Source organism: Protomyctophum parallelum (genome assembly GCF_964188405.1).
Source record: "Protomyctophum parallelum genome assembly, chromosome: 15".
NCBI classification, from domain to species: Eukaryota; Metazoa; Chordata; class Actinopteri; order Myctophiformes; family Myctophidae; genus Protomyctophum; species Protomyctophum parallelum.
In genome coordinates this window covers 40,029,166-40,044,350 of record NC_139710.1, presented here as the reverse complement: position 1 = coordinate 40,044,350, position 15,185 = coordinate 40,029,166, and the positions used below count along the sequence as shown (strand labels likewise).

The 15,185-nt window shown below is 47.4% G+C and overlaps 2 protein-coding genes across 3 annotated transcripts in view; both read right to left on the bottom strand.

Moving 5' to 3' along the window:
* Positions 1–15,185, bottom strand: part of lnpep (leucyl/cystinyl aminopeptidase) — a 65,412-nt gene that overhangs the window by 21,727 nt on the left and 28,500 nt on the right. For both annotated transcript variants that reach the window (XM_083785056.1, XM_083785057.1), the window contains exons 4-7: positions 14,221–14,332; positions 13,658–13,915; positions 12,526–12,716; positions 12,233–12,371 (exon numbers count right to left, since the gene is read on the bottom strand). In XM_083785056.1, the coding sequence (XP_083641182.1) occupies positions 12,233–12,371; positions 12,526–12,716; positions 13,658–13,915; positions 14,221–14,332 (700 nt within the window). The remainder of the gene's footprint in view (positions 1–12,232; positions 12,372–12,525; positions 12,717–13,657; positions 13,916–14,220; positions 14,333–15,185) is intronic.
* LOC310872884 (eukaryotic initiation factor 4A-I-like) lies at positions 3,701–4,930 on the bottom strand (the record flags this gene model as incomplete). The annotated part of the gene is made up of 1 exon (XM_083785061.1): positions 3,701–4,930. The coding sequence occupies one exon, from the start codon at positions 4,928–4,930 to the stop codon at positions 3,701–3,703; it is 1,230 nt and encodes a 409-aa protein (XP_083641187.1).

Genomic DNA, 15,185 nt, shown 5'->3' with positions numbered 1-15,185 from the left:
GTCAGGTTGTGGCCTCCTGGTGGCGCTATAATAGGACAGGTCTCCCCCAGGCCAGGTCAGGTTGTGGCCTCCTGGTGGCGCTATAATAGGACAGGTCTCCCCCAGGCCAGGTCAGGTTGTGGCCTCCTGGTGGCGCTATAATAGGCCAATGTGAAAAGGGTGGTATTTGTTCTTACGCCTTGGATGGCAATTGGATGATTTGAGGCATTTTGTTCCAAAAATGTGTTTTGCAAAAAAAACACCTGTCGGTGGCGCTATAACAGGCCAATGTGAAAAGGGTGGGATATATTCCTCAGCCTAGTAGGAAAGTCTGTGAAAGATTTCACGTAAATTGCACGCTGCGTTCATGATTTGAGGCTTTTTGATCAAAACAGGCCAATCCTGCAAACTTTGAAAGCCAATGTTAGCCAATTAGGATGGAACATGAAATATCGGACAGATCCGTCTTGAACACATGACTCTAGAGATAGTGTGTAACGATTTGCGGGATTTCTGGACAGAATCTGGAGGAGCAATATAAAAAAAAATGTTTTACAAAAGTCGGCCTCCTGGTGGCAGAGGTTCATCGTTGGCATCGTCCGGGTTAACGGTGCCGGAGATTAGCTGGTAACAGACGGACGGACGCATACACACACTCACACACGGACGGAGTGCAAAACATACTCTCTCCCCATGCCTTCGGCCTGGTGGAGAGACAATTATATGACCCACTCTATCCACTCGGATTAGAGTGGATCATATACTCGGATCCACTAGGATTTTCGTAGCCTTGTCAACCAACCCCCCTTCAGATCGTAGCCTTGTCAACCAATCCCCCTTCAGATCACTAGGATGTCCGTAGCCTGGTCAACCAATCCCCCTTCAAATCACTAGGGATCTTAGCATGGTCAACCAATAACATTTCCATGTACAGTATTTGGAAATGTTAATGCATGGTTGGCTGCAGGAGTACTGCAGCGTTGACAGACAACTCATTCAGCCAATCGGCGTGACAAAAAAGAAAGTGACATAATCTCCAGTATCCAACCAGCGAACGACTTGAGCTTTTATGGCCATCTTATTATCGCCGCCTGCAGAGTTATATTTATTTTTTGTTCGTTTTCTGAGGGTCGCTAGCGCCTCCTATGCACAGCTTTGAGTGTGTGTTTATCTGGCTTCTCTCTCTCTCTCTCTCTCTCGGTCGGTCGAATGGGTCTCAAAATAAAGAAAAAATGTCAGCCATGACCCAAATATGGAGTCTACGCAGCCGGACAAATCTATAGAGTTTCAGGTCAGAAGTAGCCAAATATGGAGTCAAAATGTCAGAGATGTCTGTCCTATCAAATCCATCCTATCCAGTATTATAGAAAATCTTCCACGACGTTGGGTCAAGAATGGCGGACAAGAAGAACCTTAGAGTATACAGTATATTAATAGACGCCACCGGATTTCTTTCTACCATAGACATATATAAATGCTAGATGGCTCAAGGCGGAGTCTCTGACGTAGTTCACCCGGTGGCCATCTTGCCTCGGCGCTACAGTACAGTATGTTCAATGGCAGCTCAAACAAACGTTGTCAACACATGACTCTAGAGATAGTGTGTAACGATTTGCGGGATTTCTGGACAGAATCTGGAGGAGCAATATCAAAGAAATTGTTTTACAAAAGTCGGCCTCCTGGTGGCAGAGGTTCATCGTTGGCATCCAGGGAGTGTGTGCAAAGTTTGGCATCGTCCAGGTTAACGGTGCCGGAGATTAGCTGGTAACAGACGGACGGACGCATACACACACAGACTCACACACGGACGGAGTGCAAAACATACTCTCTCCCCATGCCTTCGGCCTGGTGGAGACAATTATATGACCCACTCTATCCACTCGGATTAGAGTGGATCATATACTCGGATCCACTAGGATTTTCGTAGCCTTGTCAACCAACCCCCATTCAGATCGTAGCCTTGTCAACCAATCCCCCTTCAGATCACTAGGATGTCCGTAGCCTGGTCAACCAATCCCCCTTCAAATCACTAGGGATCTTAGCATGGTCAACCAATAACATCACATTTCCATGTACAGTATTTGGAAATGTTAATGCATGGTTGGCTGCAGCAGTACTGCAGCGTTGACAGACAACTCATTCAGCCAATCGGCGTGACAAAAAAAATGTGACAATCTCCAGTATCCAACCAGCGAACGACTTGAGCTTTTATGGCCCCCTGCAGAGATATATTTATTTTTTGTTCATTTTCTGAGGGTCGCTAGCGCCTCCTATGCACAGCTTTGAGTGTGTTTATCTGGCTTCTCTCTCTCTCTCGGTCGAATGGGTCTCAAAATAAAGAAAAAATGTCAGCCATGACTGGAGTCTACGCAGCCGGACAAATCTATAGAGTTTCAGGTCAGAAGTAGCCAAATATGGGGTCAAAATGTCAGAGATGTCTGTCCTATCAAATCCATCCTATCCAGTATTATAGAAAATCTTCCACGACGTTGGGTCAAGAATGGCGGACAAGAAGAACCTTAGAGTATACAGTATATTAATAGACGCCACCGGATTTCTCCTCCCATCCACTTGCATTAAGTTGGATTTCTCCTCCCATTCACTTGCATTAAGTTGGATTTCTCCTCCCATCCACTTGCATTAAGTTGGATTTCTCCTCCCATCCACTTGCATTAAGTTGGATTTCTCCTCCCATCCACTTGCATTAAGTTGGATTTCTCCTCCCATCCACTTGCATTAAGTTGCTCAAAAGCGCATGAGACGATTTCACTCCTCCTTCTGGGTAGGAACAGAGTGCATTCTGGGATGAATTTGGCCAAATCATGAACGCGCTGGCTGTTGACTATCATTGCGTCATTTGCGGGTATTTCACGTATGAAACATTCGTTCACGTGTTATTGCCCCAATAACATGAACGTGCGCAATGATAGTCAACGGCCCAGCGCTGGCTCGAGCTGCAATACCAAATGTGGCCACTATGTCCATTTCACTTCAGGGTTTCCTCTCGGTGACATCTCTATTATATTTATACTCTAAGGTATTTTCCATATGCTTGTTCTCAGGCAGAAAGTATTTCAGGCCCATTTATTTTCTTCCTTTTTTTGAGGGGCGCCATGCACAGCTTTGTGTGCATGTTTGTCTGTCTGCCTGTCTGCCCCTCCGTCCGTTTAGCTCAGCTGATTGGCTGAGCAGGGAATGTGATGTATGATGATGTATGATGATAAGAGCGCCTCCTCATCAAGTTTTGGCGAAAAAGATAATCTTTTTTGTGATTGTTGGCGTGCTTAGGGGAGATTCGGAAGAAGGGCATGAAATGTATTCAGCATAGCAAATTGACTTTACTATATAAACCGGGGGGTCCCAGAGATATAAAGGCCATTAAATGGGGGTCCGTCCGTAGCCTTATGCATGTCAAACTTTGGGGGTCCTTGAAATTAAAATGGTTGAAAATCACTTAGAGCCGGAAAACAAATCTAACCTAATCTAAATCTAATAAACTATCAATTTGGGAGGGGGGGGGGTCCTTGACATGAGAAGCACTGCCCCACAGGGGTCCACAGGGAGAACACACATTGTAGAACGTTTTCTTTTCGTATTTTTCATTTATTTTTCTAATCGTGTGGAAGGAACACCGGGCTGGCCAGGGGGAGGCAGTATAGAGGGTGTACCTAACCTAGGAGACACGGGGAGAACATCCACACAACAGAACTCTATTTTCCATCTATATGAGGTCGGCCACGTTGATGGGCATCTCCTCCACGACGGTGTTGTAGAACTTCTCGATGTCGCGCAGGGCCCTCTTCTCCTCCTCCGTCACCATGTTGATGGCCACGCCCTTCCTGCCGAAGCGGCCGCCGCGCCCGATGCGGTGGATGTAGCTCTCGCGGGCGGCGGGCAGGTCGTAGTTGATGACCAGCGACACCTGCTGGACGTCGATGCCCCGCGCCAGGAGGTCCGTGGTGATGAGCACGCGGCTGGAGCCCGAGCGGAACTCCTTCATGATGACGTCGCGCTGATTCTGGTCCATATCGCCGTGCAGCGCCGACACGGTGAACTCGCCCTCGTGCATCTTCTGCGTGAGCCACTCCACCTTGCGGCGCGTGTTTACGAAGATGACCGCCTGTGTGATGGTCAGCGTGGAGTACAGGTCCGTCAGCGTGTCCAGCTTCCACTCCTCCTTCTCCACGTCGATGTAGAACTGCCGGATGCCCTCCAGCGTCAGCTCCTGCTTCTTCACCAGGATGGAGACGGGATCGCGCATGAACTTCTTGCTGACCTCCAGGACGTCGTCGGGCATGGTGGCCGACAGCAGCACCATCTGCGTGTCACTCTCCATCTTCTGGAAGATGTCCTTGATCTGCTCCTGGAAGCCCCGGCTGAGCATCTCGTCCGCCTCGTCCAGCACGAACATGCGGATGTTCCGCGCCGAGATGAAGCGGCGGCTGAGCATGTCGAAGACGCGGCCCGGTGTGCCCACCACCACGTGGGGCGGCTCCTCGCCTTGCAGCTTGGCCTGCTCGCTGCGCACGTTGGTGCCGCCGATGCACACGTGGCACCGCATGCCCATGTAGTCGCCGAGCGCCAGGATGACCTTCTGGATCTGCTGGGCCAGCTCGCGCGTCGGCGCCACCACCAGCGCCTGCGTGGTCGCCTGGCTCACGTCCAGGCGCTGCAGGATGGAGATGGCGAAGGTGGCCGTCTTGCCCGTGCCCGACTGGGCCTGGGCGATCACGTCGCGGCCCTGGATGCATGGGACGATGGCCCGCTGCTGGATAGCCGAGGGTTTCTCGAAGCCGTAGGCGTAGATGCCCCGGAGCAGCTTCTCGCCCAGGGCCATGTTGTCGAAGCTGTCCACCACTTGGTCCCAGTTGCTCTCGATGGTGCCGCCCGGCTCCATGCCCTCGGGCCCGCTACCTTGATGGTCTCTCTTCTCTTCATATTCGGCTGACATTATTTAGTATCTCTCTCTCTTTCGGGTCAAAAAGTCTCTGAAAACAGTGATATATTTGAATGTTGAGTGTATCCCGAGTCTGCAGCTTTTATATATGCTCCCGAGAGGGCATCTCATCATTCCAGATGATGTCACGATGACTCAGCCATATCCATATATGGTAGGTGTCCCGAGATCAGCCATCCACCAAATATGGAGACAATGATGCTGATGTGGCAGCCTGGCTCCATATATGGAGTTCCAGGTCAGATGTACGCAAATGATGTCAGAGCATCCAGAAACCATGACAACACAGACCTGGAGTTCAAGCCCTTTATACCATAGACATATATAAATGCTAGATGGCTCATGGCGGAGTCTCTGACGTAGTTCACCCGGTGGCCATCTTGCCTCGGGCCTACAGTACAGTATGTTCAATGGCAGCTCAAACAAAAACATAACTTGCTCAAATCTTGACAGATTTACAAACGGGTTGGTTCATTACAAACGTTGTCAACGTGGCTATGATTCAGGACGCTTATCTGCTTAATTTTGATTTGTACATGAACGTCGTATAAAAGTATGTGGACGTCTCTGACATTTATAACAAACCAAACCGTTTGAAAATCGGTTGAACATTGAGCAAGTTATGGTTATTTAAAAGTACATAGACAATGTTATGCTGCCCCGGGGTAAGATGGCTGCCACGTAGCAACGTCGCTCTCCATTGGCCAGAGTGCGGATGAGCCATCTAGCTTTCTTATATATATCTATGCTTTCTACAGGCACGTTTCAATTTGTCTCCATACTAGACGGTAACGAATCTAACAAAGAGATCCATGCCCATTGTACCCGTTCCACCCATCTGTCTGTGTCCCTTTTATGCCCATATATGGAGATTTCTGTATCTGTCTCTCTGTGTCCCTTTATTCCTATATACAGAGTTCTGTGTCAGGCATGCCCAAATATAGGACATGTTGTATGAAATATGAACAGGCCAGCTCCATATATGGAGATCTAGGGGTGGTCAGGTGTGATAAATTATTGGCAAATTTGGGCCCTGGCAGGGGCGCTGTCCAGAGCCCATTTGGCTCTGACCTACTTGGAACGATGAGAGTTGAAAATGCATGCTCCCACATCTGACTGCTCCATAAGCTGCTCAATAACGCTGTCCCTCAGAGCAACTGGGATCCTCCTAGTTGCATGTATCACTGCCAGCCTTACTTACAGTGTTGATTTCGACGACTAAAACTAAGACGAAAAATGTTCGTCGACTACCTTTTTTCACTGACGAAAACTAAATGGAAACTGAATGAAAACTAAGCTATGATGAGTAAAAGTAAGACTAAATATACTGACAATTTCGTCAACAAATAAAAACTACACTAGTGGACAAGAGATCCAGTAGGCCTATACTGTATAAGTAATTTTACACTCGGTTGCATGCTGAAAATAGCCGATCTACAAGCTGACAAGTGAGCTTGTAGATCTGACATTTTCAGCAAGTGTAAAATCAGCCATTGCGACGGCATCAAGGCCCGCCAAAATACATTTTGGTCGACTAAAGCAACTGTAGATTTAATCGACTAAAATCTCATGACATTTAGTCGGCTAAAACTAGACTAACACTAAAACATTCCAGGTGTCTAAAATGTGACTAAAACTAAGTGAAAACTATTCAAGAGACTGGTTCACGGCTCACCGCTCCAAGAGATGGGTCAAATGCAGAGAACAAATTCCACTGCTGTAACGTGTGTGAAAATCATACGACTTCGACAAAAATTGAAATGTGCTGCCTAAAACAACATTGCTTACTTCCGGGTCTAGCTTTATGCTGTGCTCATCTTGGTAAGCAGCCAAGTCCAGAGAAGAGATGTTCATATAGTCCTTCTGCATGCTGTCTTCCTTCTGCATGCTATTCTCCATATGCAGACTGCAGTCATCTTAAGTTAATGGCAAGGTGCTACCTAGGTGCAACTTCCATTGGCAGACCATTCATCCGATCATCTGATTGTATTAAACAACGTCAAACTCACCAATATTGCAGCTGTACGGAAAGCTTGAATTGGGCGCGATTCATACTATGTCATTTGAGGTTCGGGGGGCGGGTACCGTCCTAAAGTCGGCTCTTCGGTGCTACTGAAAATTTCTGATGAGCCGAAATAATTTCGGCACTACAGCGGTAAAATAGGAGTATGAATTGGCCCTTATTCTCTTTCTATCCTCAAAGTGTTTGTTTCATAAAAATCCACTTGTGAGATGGAGGGTGACTGAGTTAAGCAGTCACACCTGGCCTGAGTCAAACTAGAACTGGACTCAGAGCTGGGTGTGGCTGCGCACCTGTTGTGCATGGACTTGATCAAGGCACAACAGGATAAATCAGTCATCTCTACAAACACAGAGCCTCTGTCCGGACAGTGGAGAGCCATCTGCTCTCCTGTGTAAACTGACATTGTGAATTTGTGTGGCTTTCAAATTGTTATGCCCTGGCGTAAGAGGAATAAAACAGCCTACTTAAGAACAACTGCCTGTGTCGTGTCCTTCCTGGCCCTGGGTAGTGACTACACTGTCACACCACTGTAGACATGTTATGAGTTAGTTACTTTCTGTCCTTGCAGGTGATTCTTTTTTCTAAGTGTTGCAGTTTGAAAGAGCTCTTTGGATATCACTCAACTGCCCTGCGTACCACCTGTTTTGAATTAGCACATAATGCAGGAGGCAGCATTGCTTTACTGAAAACGAGTGCTTCCAAACTCTGATGGCAAGATGGCCGCGATCTGCAAATGGTCAATAGAACCTCTTCACCATGTTCAGCTTTGTGCTCGTTTCCCTTCCTCGCCAGGATCGCTGGAGCATCTTCCTCAATGATCTCAAAGTCAATACTGTGTTTTGGGCCCCCTTGTACCGACATGTGATTGATGTTGTTGCCCCAAGGGCTCCATCTTGTGGCCAGATTATGCCACTAACTTGCAGCTTGATGCATGAATGCAGCTTAATGCCACATGTGGAACGTTTTGGCTGACATGACGTTACAGTCAGCTCCGGACGTCAATTCCAAATTTCTTTATGTTTATTAACAGCTCTTCAGAGCCGTCAGTGTCCTGAGAGTTTTCCCACAACATGCGTCTTCTTATTTTTGGGTTGACCGTTTGCACGAGACATTTCTTTGCAAAGTGATTTTTCGAATGGCATTTTCCTGCATGTTTGTCCATAGGCTGGGCATGTTCTCTGCTCATGTTTGTAGCCACATGGGTCACAACCCATTCCTTCTCACTGGTCATAGGGCTCTCGTTTATGCTGCTACCTCCTTTGGTTTGTGTGCCCTTAAGCTTTGCACACTTTGTGCACTTCAACTTCATCATGCAACGCTTTCATCTGTGTGAACGTTATCTCACTGGCACGGCACACATCGAGTGCTTTATCCAACGTGAGATCAGCCTCTCTGAGCAATCTGGCTCCATCCCCACCAGCCAGGGAGCGCCTGGACCCCCGGGCCGGGTCGTCAGGTTACAAGTCCTTGGGCGGTACCAGGGGAGCGAGGAGCCTTACTTGGTCATGGCATACCCCACAGACAATTCTGTCACGTATTAACCACTTGAACCATTATGTTAAACTTTGGCTGTTGAAAAACAGCAGATACGAGCTTGTACAGTAGGTCTGCTATTTTTGAAAAACATTTCTAACTCAAATCTTTGCTTCTAGGGGGTCCCTGGAACAACATACTTTCAGATGGGGGTCAGCAGCCTATTACATACAGTATCTTATTGGCGGTCCTCAACATGAAAAAGTTTGAGAACAACTGATATAGAAAACGGTCATAATTTAGACGGCATTTTGTGGAATCTATTCTCAGGTCTTGATGGGGTAATGAGTTTCACAGGTTGCCAAATTCTTTCAGTCTTTAGCTTTATTTTCCAGGTCTTTCTGACGGACCTTGTGCACATGTGTCTCATGTACGCACAGCAGGTTCCTGCGCAGCTCACAGTATTCTTTGAACTTCTGTTTCGAGGACAGCGATCTTGTTCCTCTCTGCATCGGCCAAGACAAACGTTTTACTCTCTTTTATGGCTTCTTCCCCCACAACATGCATAACAGGAACGTTGCACGCTGCACCTTTCAGACCTTTCTGCCACTCCACTGGTGACACAGAAAAGTTCACAGCCACGTTCTCCAATTATCTGCTAGATTTCCTTCAAGACTCAAATTCGGCGGTGGTTTGAAGTGTGCCATTCTTGCGACACCATGAAAAGCAGTAATGTAGGGGGCGGCTGTGGCTCAGGGGTAGAGTGGCCGGTAGAGCGTCCGGACGGGAACCGTGACGTTCCCAGTTCGATCCCCGTGGGCTCCCCCAGAGTTAGTGTCCTTGAGCAAGACTCTGAACCCCTAATTGCTCCCAATGTGCAGGTCCTTGCATGCTATATAGATAATGCTATCTATGTAGCATTATCTATGTAAAGCGCCTTGGATGAAAGAGCTATATTAATTAATGCACCATTTACCAATGTATGTCTTTTGTTATGAAATTACTTGACAGGGTCACCAGATTCAGATGATCAATGAGTCAACCATTTACTGTGTCTTTAGGTAGAGCGACAAACACAATCTGAGATGCCGGTATCATGTGGCGTCCCGCTTCCCTCTCCGTATGGGAACCCACATGGCCCAATAGACTGCATAAGCTGCGTTCAGACCTGAATATATATTCGCATCGGTCCGTCCCGCCGTGACCGTTTGCGCAATTCTCATCTTTTTGCATTTACTTTGTATGTAATCGCGCCTCTCTAACCATCCATATCTGAACGCACCTATAGAGTATGCTCATGAAAGGGACAGACAGACAGACAGACAGACAGACAGACAGATGAGGAAATCTCTATGAATGCGAATAAAATGGACAGAGACAGACAGAAGGTGAAATCTCCTTATATGGGCATTAAAGGGACTTGAAATGCCTTGAAATGGTACAACAGCCAGGTGGGACAGGTGTGGTACAACAGCCAGGTCCACACCTGCCCCCGGGAGGCTCTCCAGCGTTGAAGCACTCGGCCCTAGTGGTCAGAGGTGGAGGGCTTTCGCTCCGGTTTAGTCTCTATCCTTTTTATTACTCTATGGGTGTGGCGGGTGTCAGGTGGGGCCAGCATGAGTATAATTATCCCAATCTATGTCTGTCTGTCCTTGGCCCCTTTAATGCCCATATATGGAGATCCCTGGTGTGACATCACCAGTATATATGCCCATATATGCATATGACCATTTATGGGCATAGCGGTCGGATCTGTGGCTCTGGACGAGCGGATCTCCAGACTCCATACATGCCTATATATGGGCATCACAGTCAGTTCAGTGATTATCTGCATTTATTGTAAGATAAGGCTTCCCTGTTAGTTCACGTTGAATGGCATCAAATAGAATAGCAGGTTGTTTTCTGGCCATTCTGAGCAAAGGTCAAGCCAAATCATACTACAGGACAAAGAGAGGGAACTTAGCGCACGTAGCGAGGTAACATCCACAATCTTCAACCCTTTTCATATCAAGGCCCATTATTCATTCAGCATTTGATCCACGGACCACCATTTGATGACATGATTAGCCTCTCAAGGCCTATTCATAGTCTGGATTTTCGGTGGTAAGGTGACCACCGCTCCGGTGGTGAGCTGACCACCGGAGCTGAAATAACGTTGAGTGGTGGTGAGTAAAAACAGGGAGAAGGGCTGGAGCGGTGGCGGTGGTTTGCTCTTCACCGCGGCTCATGACGTCATGTTGTAGTTCGGTGGTCACCCCACCACCGTAAAACCAGACTATGTATGAGCCTTTAGACCCATTTGATGACATTTAGCCTCTCAGACCCATTTGAGCCACGGACCACATTTATAGCCTCTCAGACCCATTTGAGTCACGGACCACCATTTGATGACATTTAGCCTCTCAGACCCATTTGAGCCACGGACCACCAATTTGATGACATTTAGCCTCTCAGACCCATTTGAGTCACGGACCAACATTTGATGACATTTAGCCTCTCAGACCCATTTGAGCCACAGACCACCATTTGATGACATTTAGCCCCTAAGACCCATTTGAGCCACGGACCACCGTTTGATGACATTTAGCCTCTCAGACCCATTTGAGCCACAGACCACCGTTTGATGACATTTAGCCTCTCAGATCCATTTGAGCCACGGACCACCATTTGATGACATTTAGCCTCTCAGACCCATTTGAGTCACGGACCACCATTTGATGACATTTAGCCTCTCAGACCCATTTGAGCCACGGACCACCATTTGATGACATTTAGCCTCTCAGACCCATTTGAGTCACAGACCACCATTTGATGACATTTAGCCTCTCAGACCCATTTGAGTCACGGACCACCATTTGATGACATTTAGCCTCTCAGACCCATTTGAGCCACAGACCACCATTTGATGACATTTAGCCCCTAAGACTCATTTGAGCCACGGACCACAGTTTGATGACATTTAGCCTCTCAGACCCATTTGAGCCACAGACCACCGTTTGATGACATTTAGCCTCTCAGATCCATTTGAGCCACGGACCACCATTTGATGACATTTAGCCTCTCAGACCCATTCGAGCCACGAACCACCATTTGATGACATTTAGCCTCTCAGACCCATTTGAGCCATGGACCACCATTTGACGGCTGCCATGGGAAGGGCTTTCAGTCTGAATAATGAAGTGAAACTAAATTAAAATTAATTATCAGGCTATTTTGGAGAGGCTCTGTGATATAATTGTACCATTGGCATGTTGGACAGAGCGATGTAGCCATGCTCTGCGGGTAGCCCTCAAGCAAACTGAGACAACCTGGAGTTGGAAATACATTGTTTTCAACGAGGGCGGCGCAAATAAGAGCTATTTTAAGGTGTTTTAAAGTATTGTACAGTAACAACTAAAGTCTCCTTAATGTTTATGTTGTACTATTACTACAAAACAATTTAAAATAAAGGGATTTAAGATCATTAAAGCTGGGCAGTCCAATGCATTTCTGCCTACTTCCAGTCCAGGACTTGTCCCAGTTGGTTGTCCCCACTCTCAATGCGTAGTCTATGTAGGTAGGACATTGGACTGATGCCCCATGAAGTGAACGCAGTTTGCGTAACTCTGTCTATATCTAAGGCTCTTCCCTAACCTAACCCTAATCGCAAGCACGGAGCAACGCATGTCGGACCAACGCATGTCGGGAGCGACGGGTGATTTCCGCATGTCGGATATTTGGTGTCGGATCTGCGTGTCCACCCCCCTTACCTTTGGCATGTTGGACAGGGCGATGTAACCAGGCTCTCTGGTGATCCTTACCTTTGGCATGTTGGACAGGGCGATGTAACCAGGCTCTCTGGTGATCCTGACCAGGAACGTGGCTTTGAAGGACGGCTCATCGAAGCACGGGAAGGCCTTCCTGGCAGCCAGAGGCTCAAACTGGGTGGCAGCTAGGACCCTGCAGGGGATGAGAAGCAGAGGAGACGGCTCTTAACCCATTTAGACCTGACGTTGAAATAAAAAAGATTTCTTCTAAATTCTGACAGTTTTCTGAAATACCTATGTTTCTATGTCAGTGGTGCTCAATCTTTAAATTGTAGGCAACTACATACTTCCTGGTCCCGTTGACGCTGACGTAGGAGCTGTTGTAGAACCCGTCGTAGTTGTGAGACAATCTGGCGGAGTATTCCAGCGTCAGGACGCATCGCTGGCCCGTCTGCAGCTCCACGCCTAGCGACACCGCTATCTGCTGCCTGGGACGGTACTCCAGGACCGGAACCACGCCCGCCGGACCGGAGCCGACCTGGAGACAACACACACACACACACACACACAGTCACTATCTGCTGCCTGAGACGGTACTCCAGGACCGGAACCACACCGACCGGACCGGAGCCGACCTGGAGACAACACACACAGTCATATGATCCAGGACTGGAACCACGCCGGCCGGACCGGAGCCGACCTGGAGCAGCAGATACACACACACACACGGTGACTGCCCTGTGCTGCACCTGTGATGTTCCTGACGCCAAGTTTAAAATAAGAAATTAATGCACAGAATATCAATACGAAGCAACTGAAAAAACACCTTATTTCAATGGTAGTGGATGGAGAGAAAGGATTTATGTCCAACTACGAAACGGCAACAAATGAGTGCGAAGAGGGGCACAACCACATGGGAGGGACTTGACAAAGTGTGAATTCCCTCTTTCAGGATTGGCGTCTATGTGGTGAGTCACTTCATGAATCAATTTCATGACCTTTGCTGTAGAAGCACAACTTGGGACAATGCATTTGGTGAAGGGTGACGTCCTAAAGATATGAACTAAAGTAAACTGTCTGTCGTCCGGAAACTACAAAAGTATGATTGGCATCAAAATGTACTTGAACTTGTACTTAAATTGCAGAATGTCCCATTTCAGTTCAAGAAGTTCTAAAATGTAAGAAAACTGTTGAAAATGGCCGATCTACAAGCTCACAACGCATCGCGTTTCGACGCGTTGTGAGCTTGTAGATCTGCTATTTCCAGCATGTAACAGAGTGTAAAATGACCTCTTGTCCACTAGTCCCTTCCTAACATTTTAGTCTACCGTAGTTATTTATTTTATTTATTTGTTGACGAAACTGACCATATATTCAGTCTTAGTTTTAGTCATCGTAGCTTAGTTTCCATTTACAGTTTTATAACACCTATAAGGTAGACCCCTGGCCAACAGGGGGCAGTATACTATAGGAACCCACCTGCAGCGTGGCATTGGTGACGTTGAGCTCGGCGGCGTGCAGGACGATGCGTCGCGTCGGGTGCTGCACCGACAGCGTGATCACCGCACGGCCGCTGAAGGTCAGGCTGCGGAGGTCAGGGTGCAGGTGGAGGTCATAGTTCAGAGGTCGCACGCTGGCCGGCAGGCGGTACTCTGCCCAGGGGAAAGGCTCGCCCGTGGTGGATTGTGGGTAGACGGGCTCCAGGGGAGCCGTGCTGTTGGGCTTACGGCAGCCCGTCTGTCGCACACACACACACACACACACACACACACACACACACACACACACACACACACACGAAGAGACAGTGATTCATTAGTCCTAGAAGCGTGTGTACAGTAGGTTGAAAGTGGTTTAAGAACAGAGAGAAAAAAATGACAAAAGCTGCTTAGATATCATCGGAACAGTTACTCATCAGGATTCAAATAAAAAAAATGGCCAAAGAAGCAGACCGACAACGTTCGTACAACACCATAGGCATGCTTCCTCTCTACGCAGGAAGTACAGCACAACACCATATATAGGCATGCCTCCCGTCTCACCTTGGTGAAGGTGCAGCCGGGCAGGAAGTACAGAACCATGGTCATGGACGCCACAATGACGAGGAATAACACACACACCACCATGGTGCGAACCGAGGGCCGCGAGCATGACCTGGAATACAGTAACACACACACACACACACACACCACCATCTGGTCAAACAGAGTCAGCGTTAATGATGCTAATGAAGGCTCTGTTCCATTCTGGTCAAACAGAGTCAGTGTTAATGATGCTAATGAAGGCTCTGTTCCATTCTGGTCAAACAGAGTCAGTGTTAATGATGTTAATGAAGGCTCTGTTCCATTCTGGTCAAACAGAGTCAGCGTTAATTATGCTAATGAAGGCTCTGTTCCATTCTGGTCAAACAGAGTCAGTGTTAATGAAACTAATGAAGGCTCTGTTCCATTATGGTCAAACAGAGTCAGTGTTAATTATGCTAATGAAGGCTCTGTTCCCGTCAAACAGAGTCAGTGTTAATGGTGCTAATGAAGGCTCTGTTCCATTCTGCTCAAACAGAGTCAGTGTTAATGATACTAATGAAGGCTCTGTTCCATTCTGGTCAAACAGAGTCAGTGTTAATGATGCTAATGAAGGCTCTGTTCCATTCTGGTCAAACAGAGTCAGTGTTAATGATGCTAATGAAGGCTCTGTTCCATTCTTGTCAAACAGAGTCATTGGCCGCGTTTATATGCAGGGTGAACATTCCGAATAAATACCTCAGAATAAAATACTTCGGAAGTAATGTTTTTTGCTGCGAGTTTCCATGGGAAATAGTCATTCCGAATGAGTGTTTATATGGAGATGTGATATAAGACATGATACATGTTAATTCACGTGAAACTACTCCATCTGTTGGACACATAAAATATAGGCAGTTAGTTCATTCATTTTGACTGTCTCAACAATACAAAACATTACAGACGAAAGACGATACTTTGAAATCCAATTTCATTCCGCAGTAGTT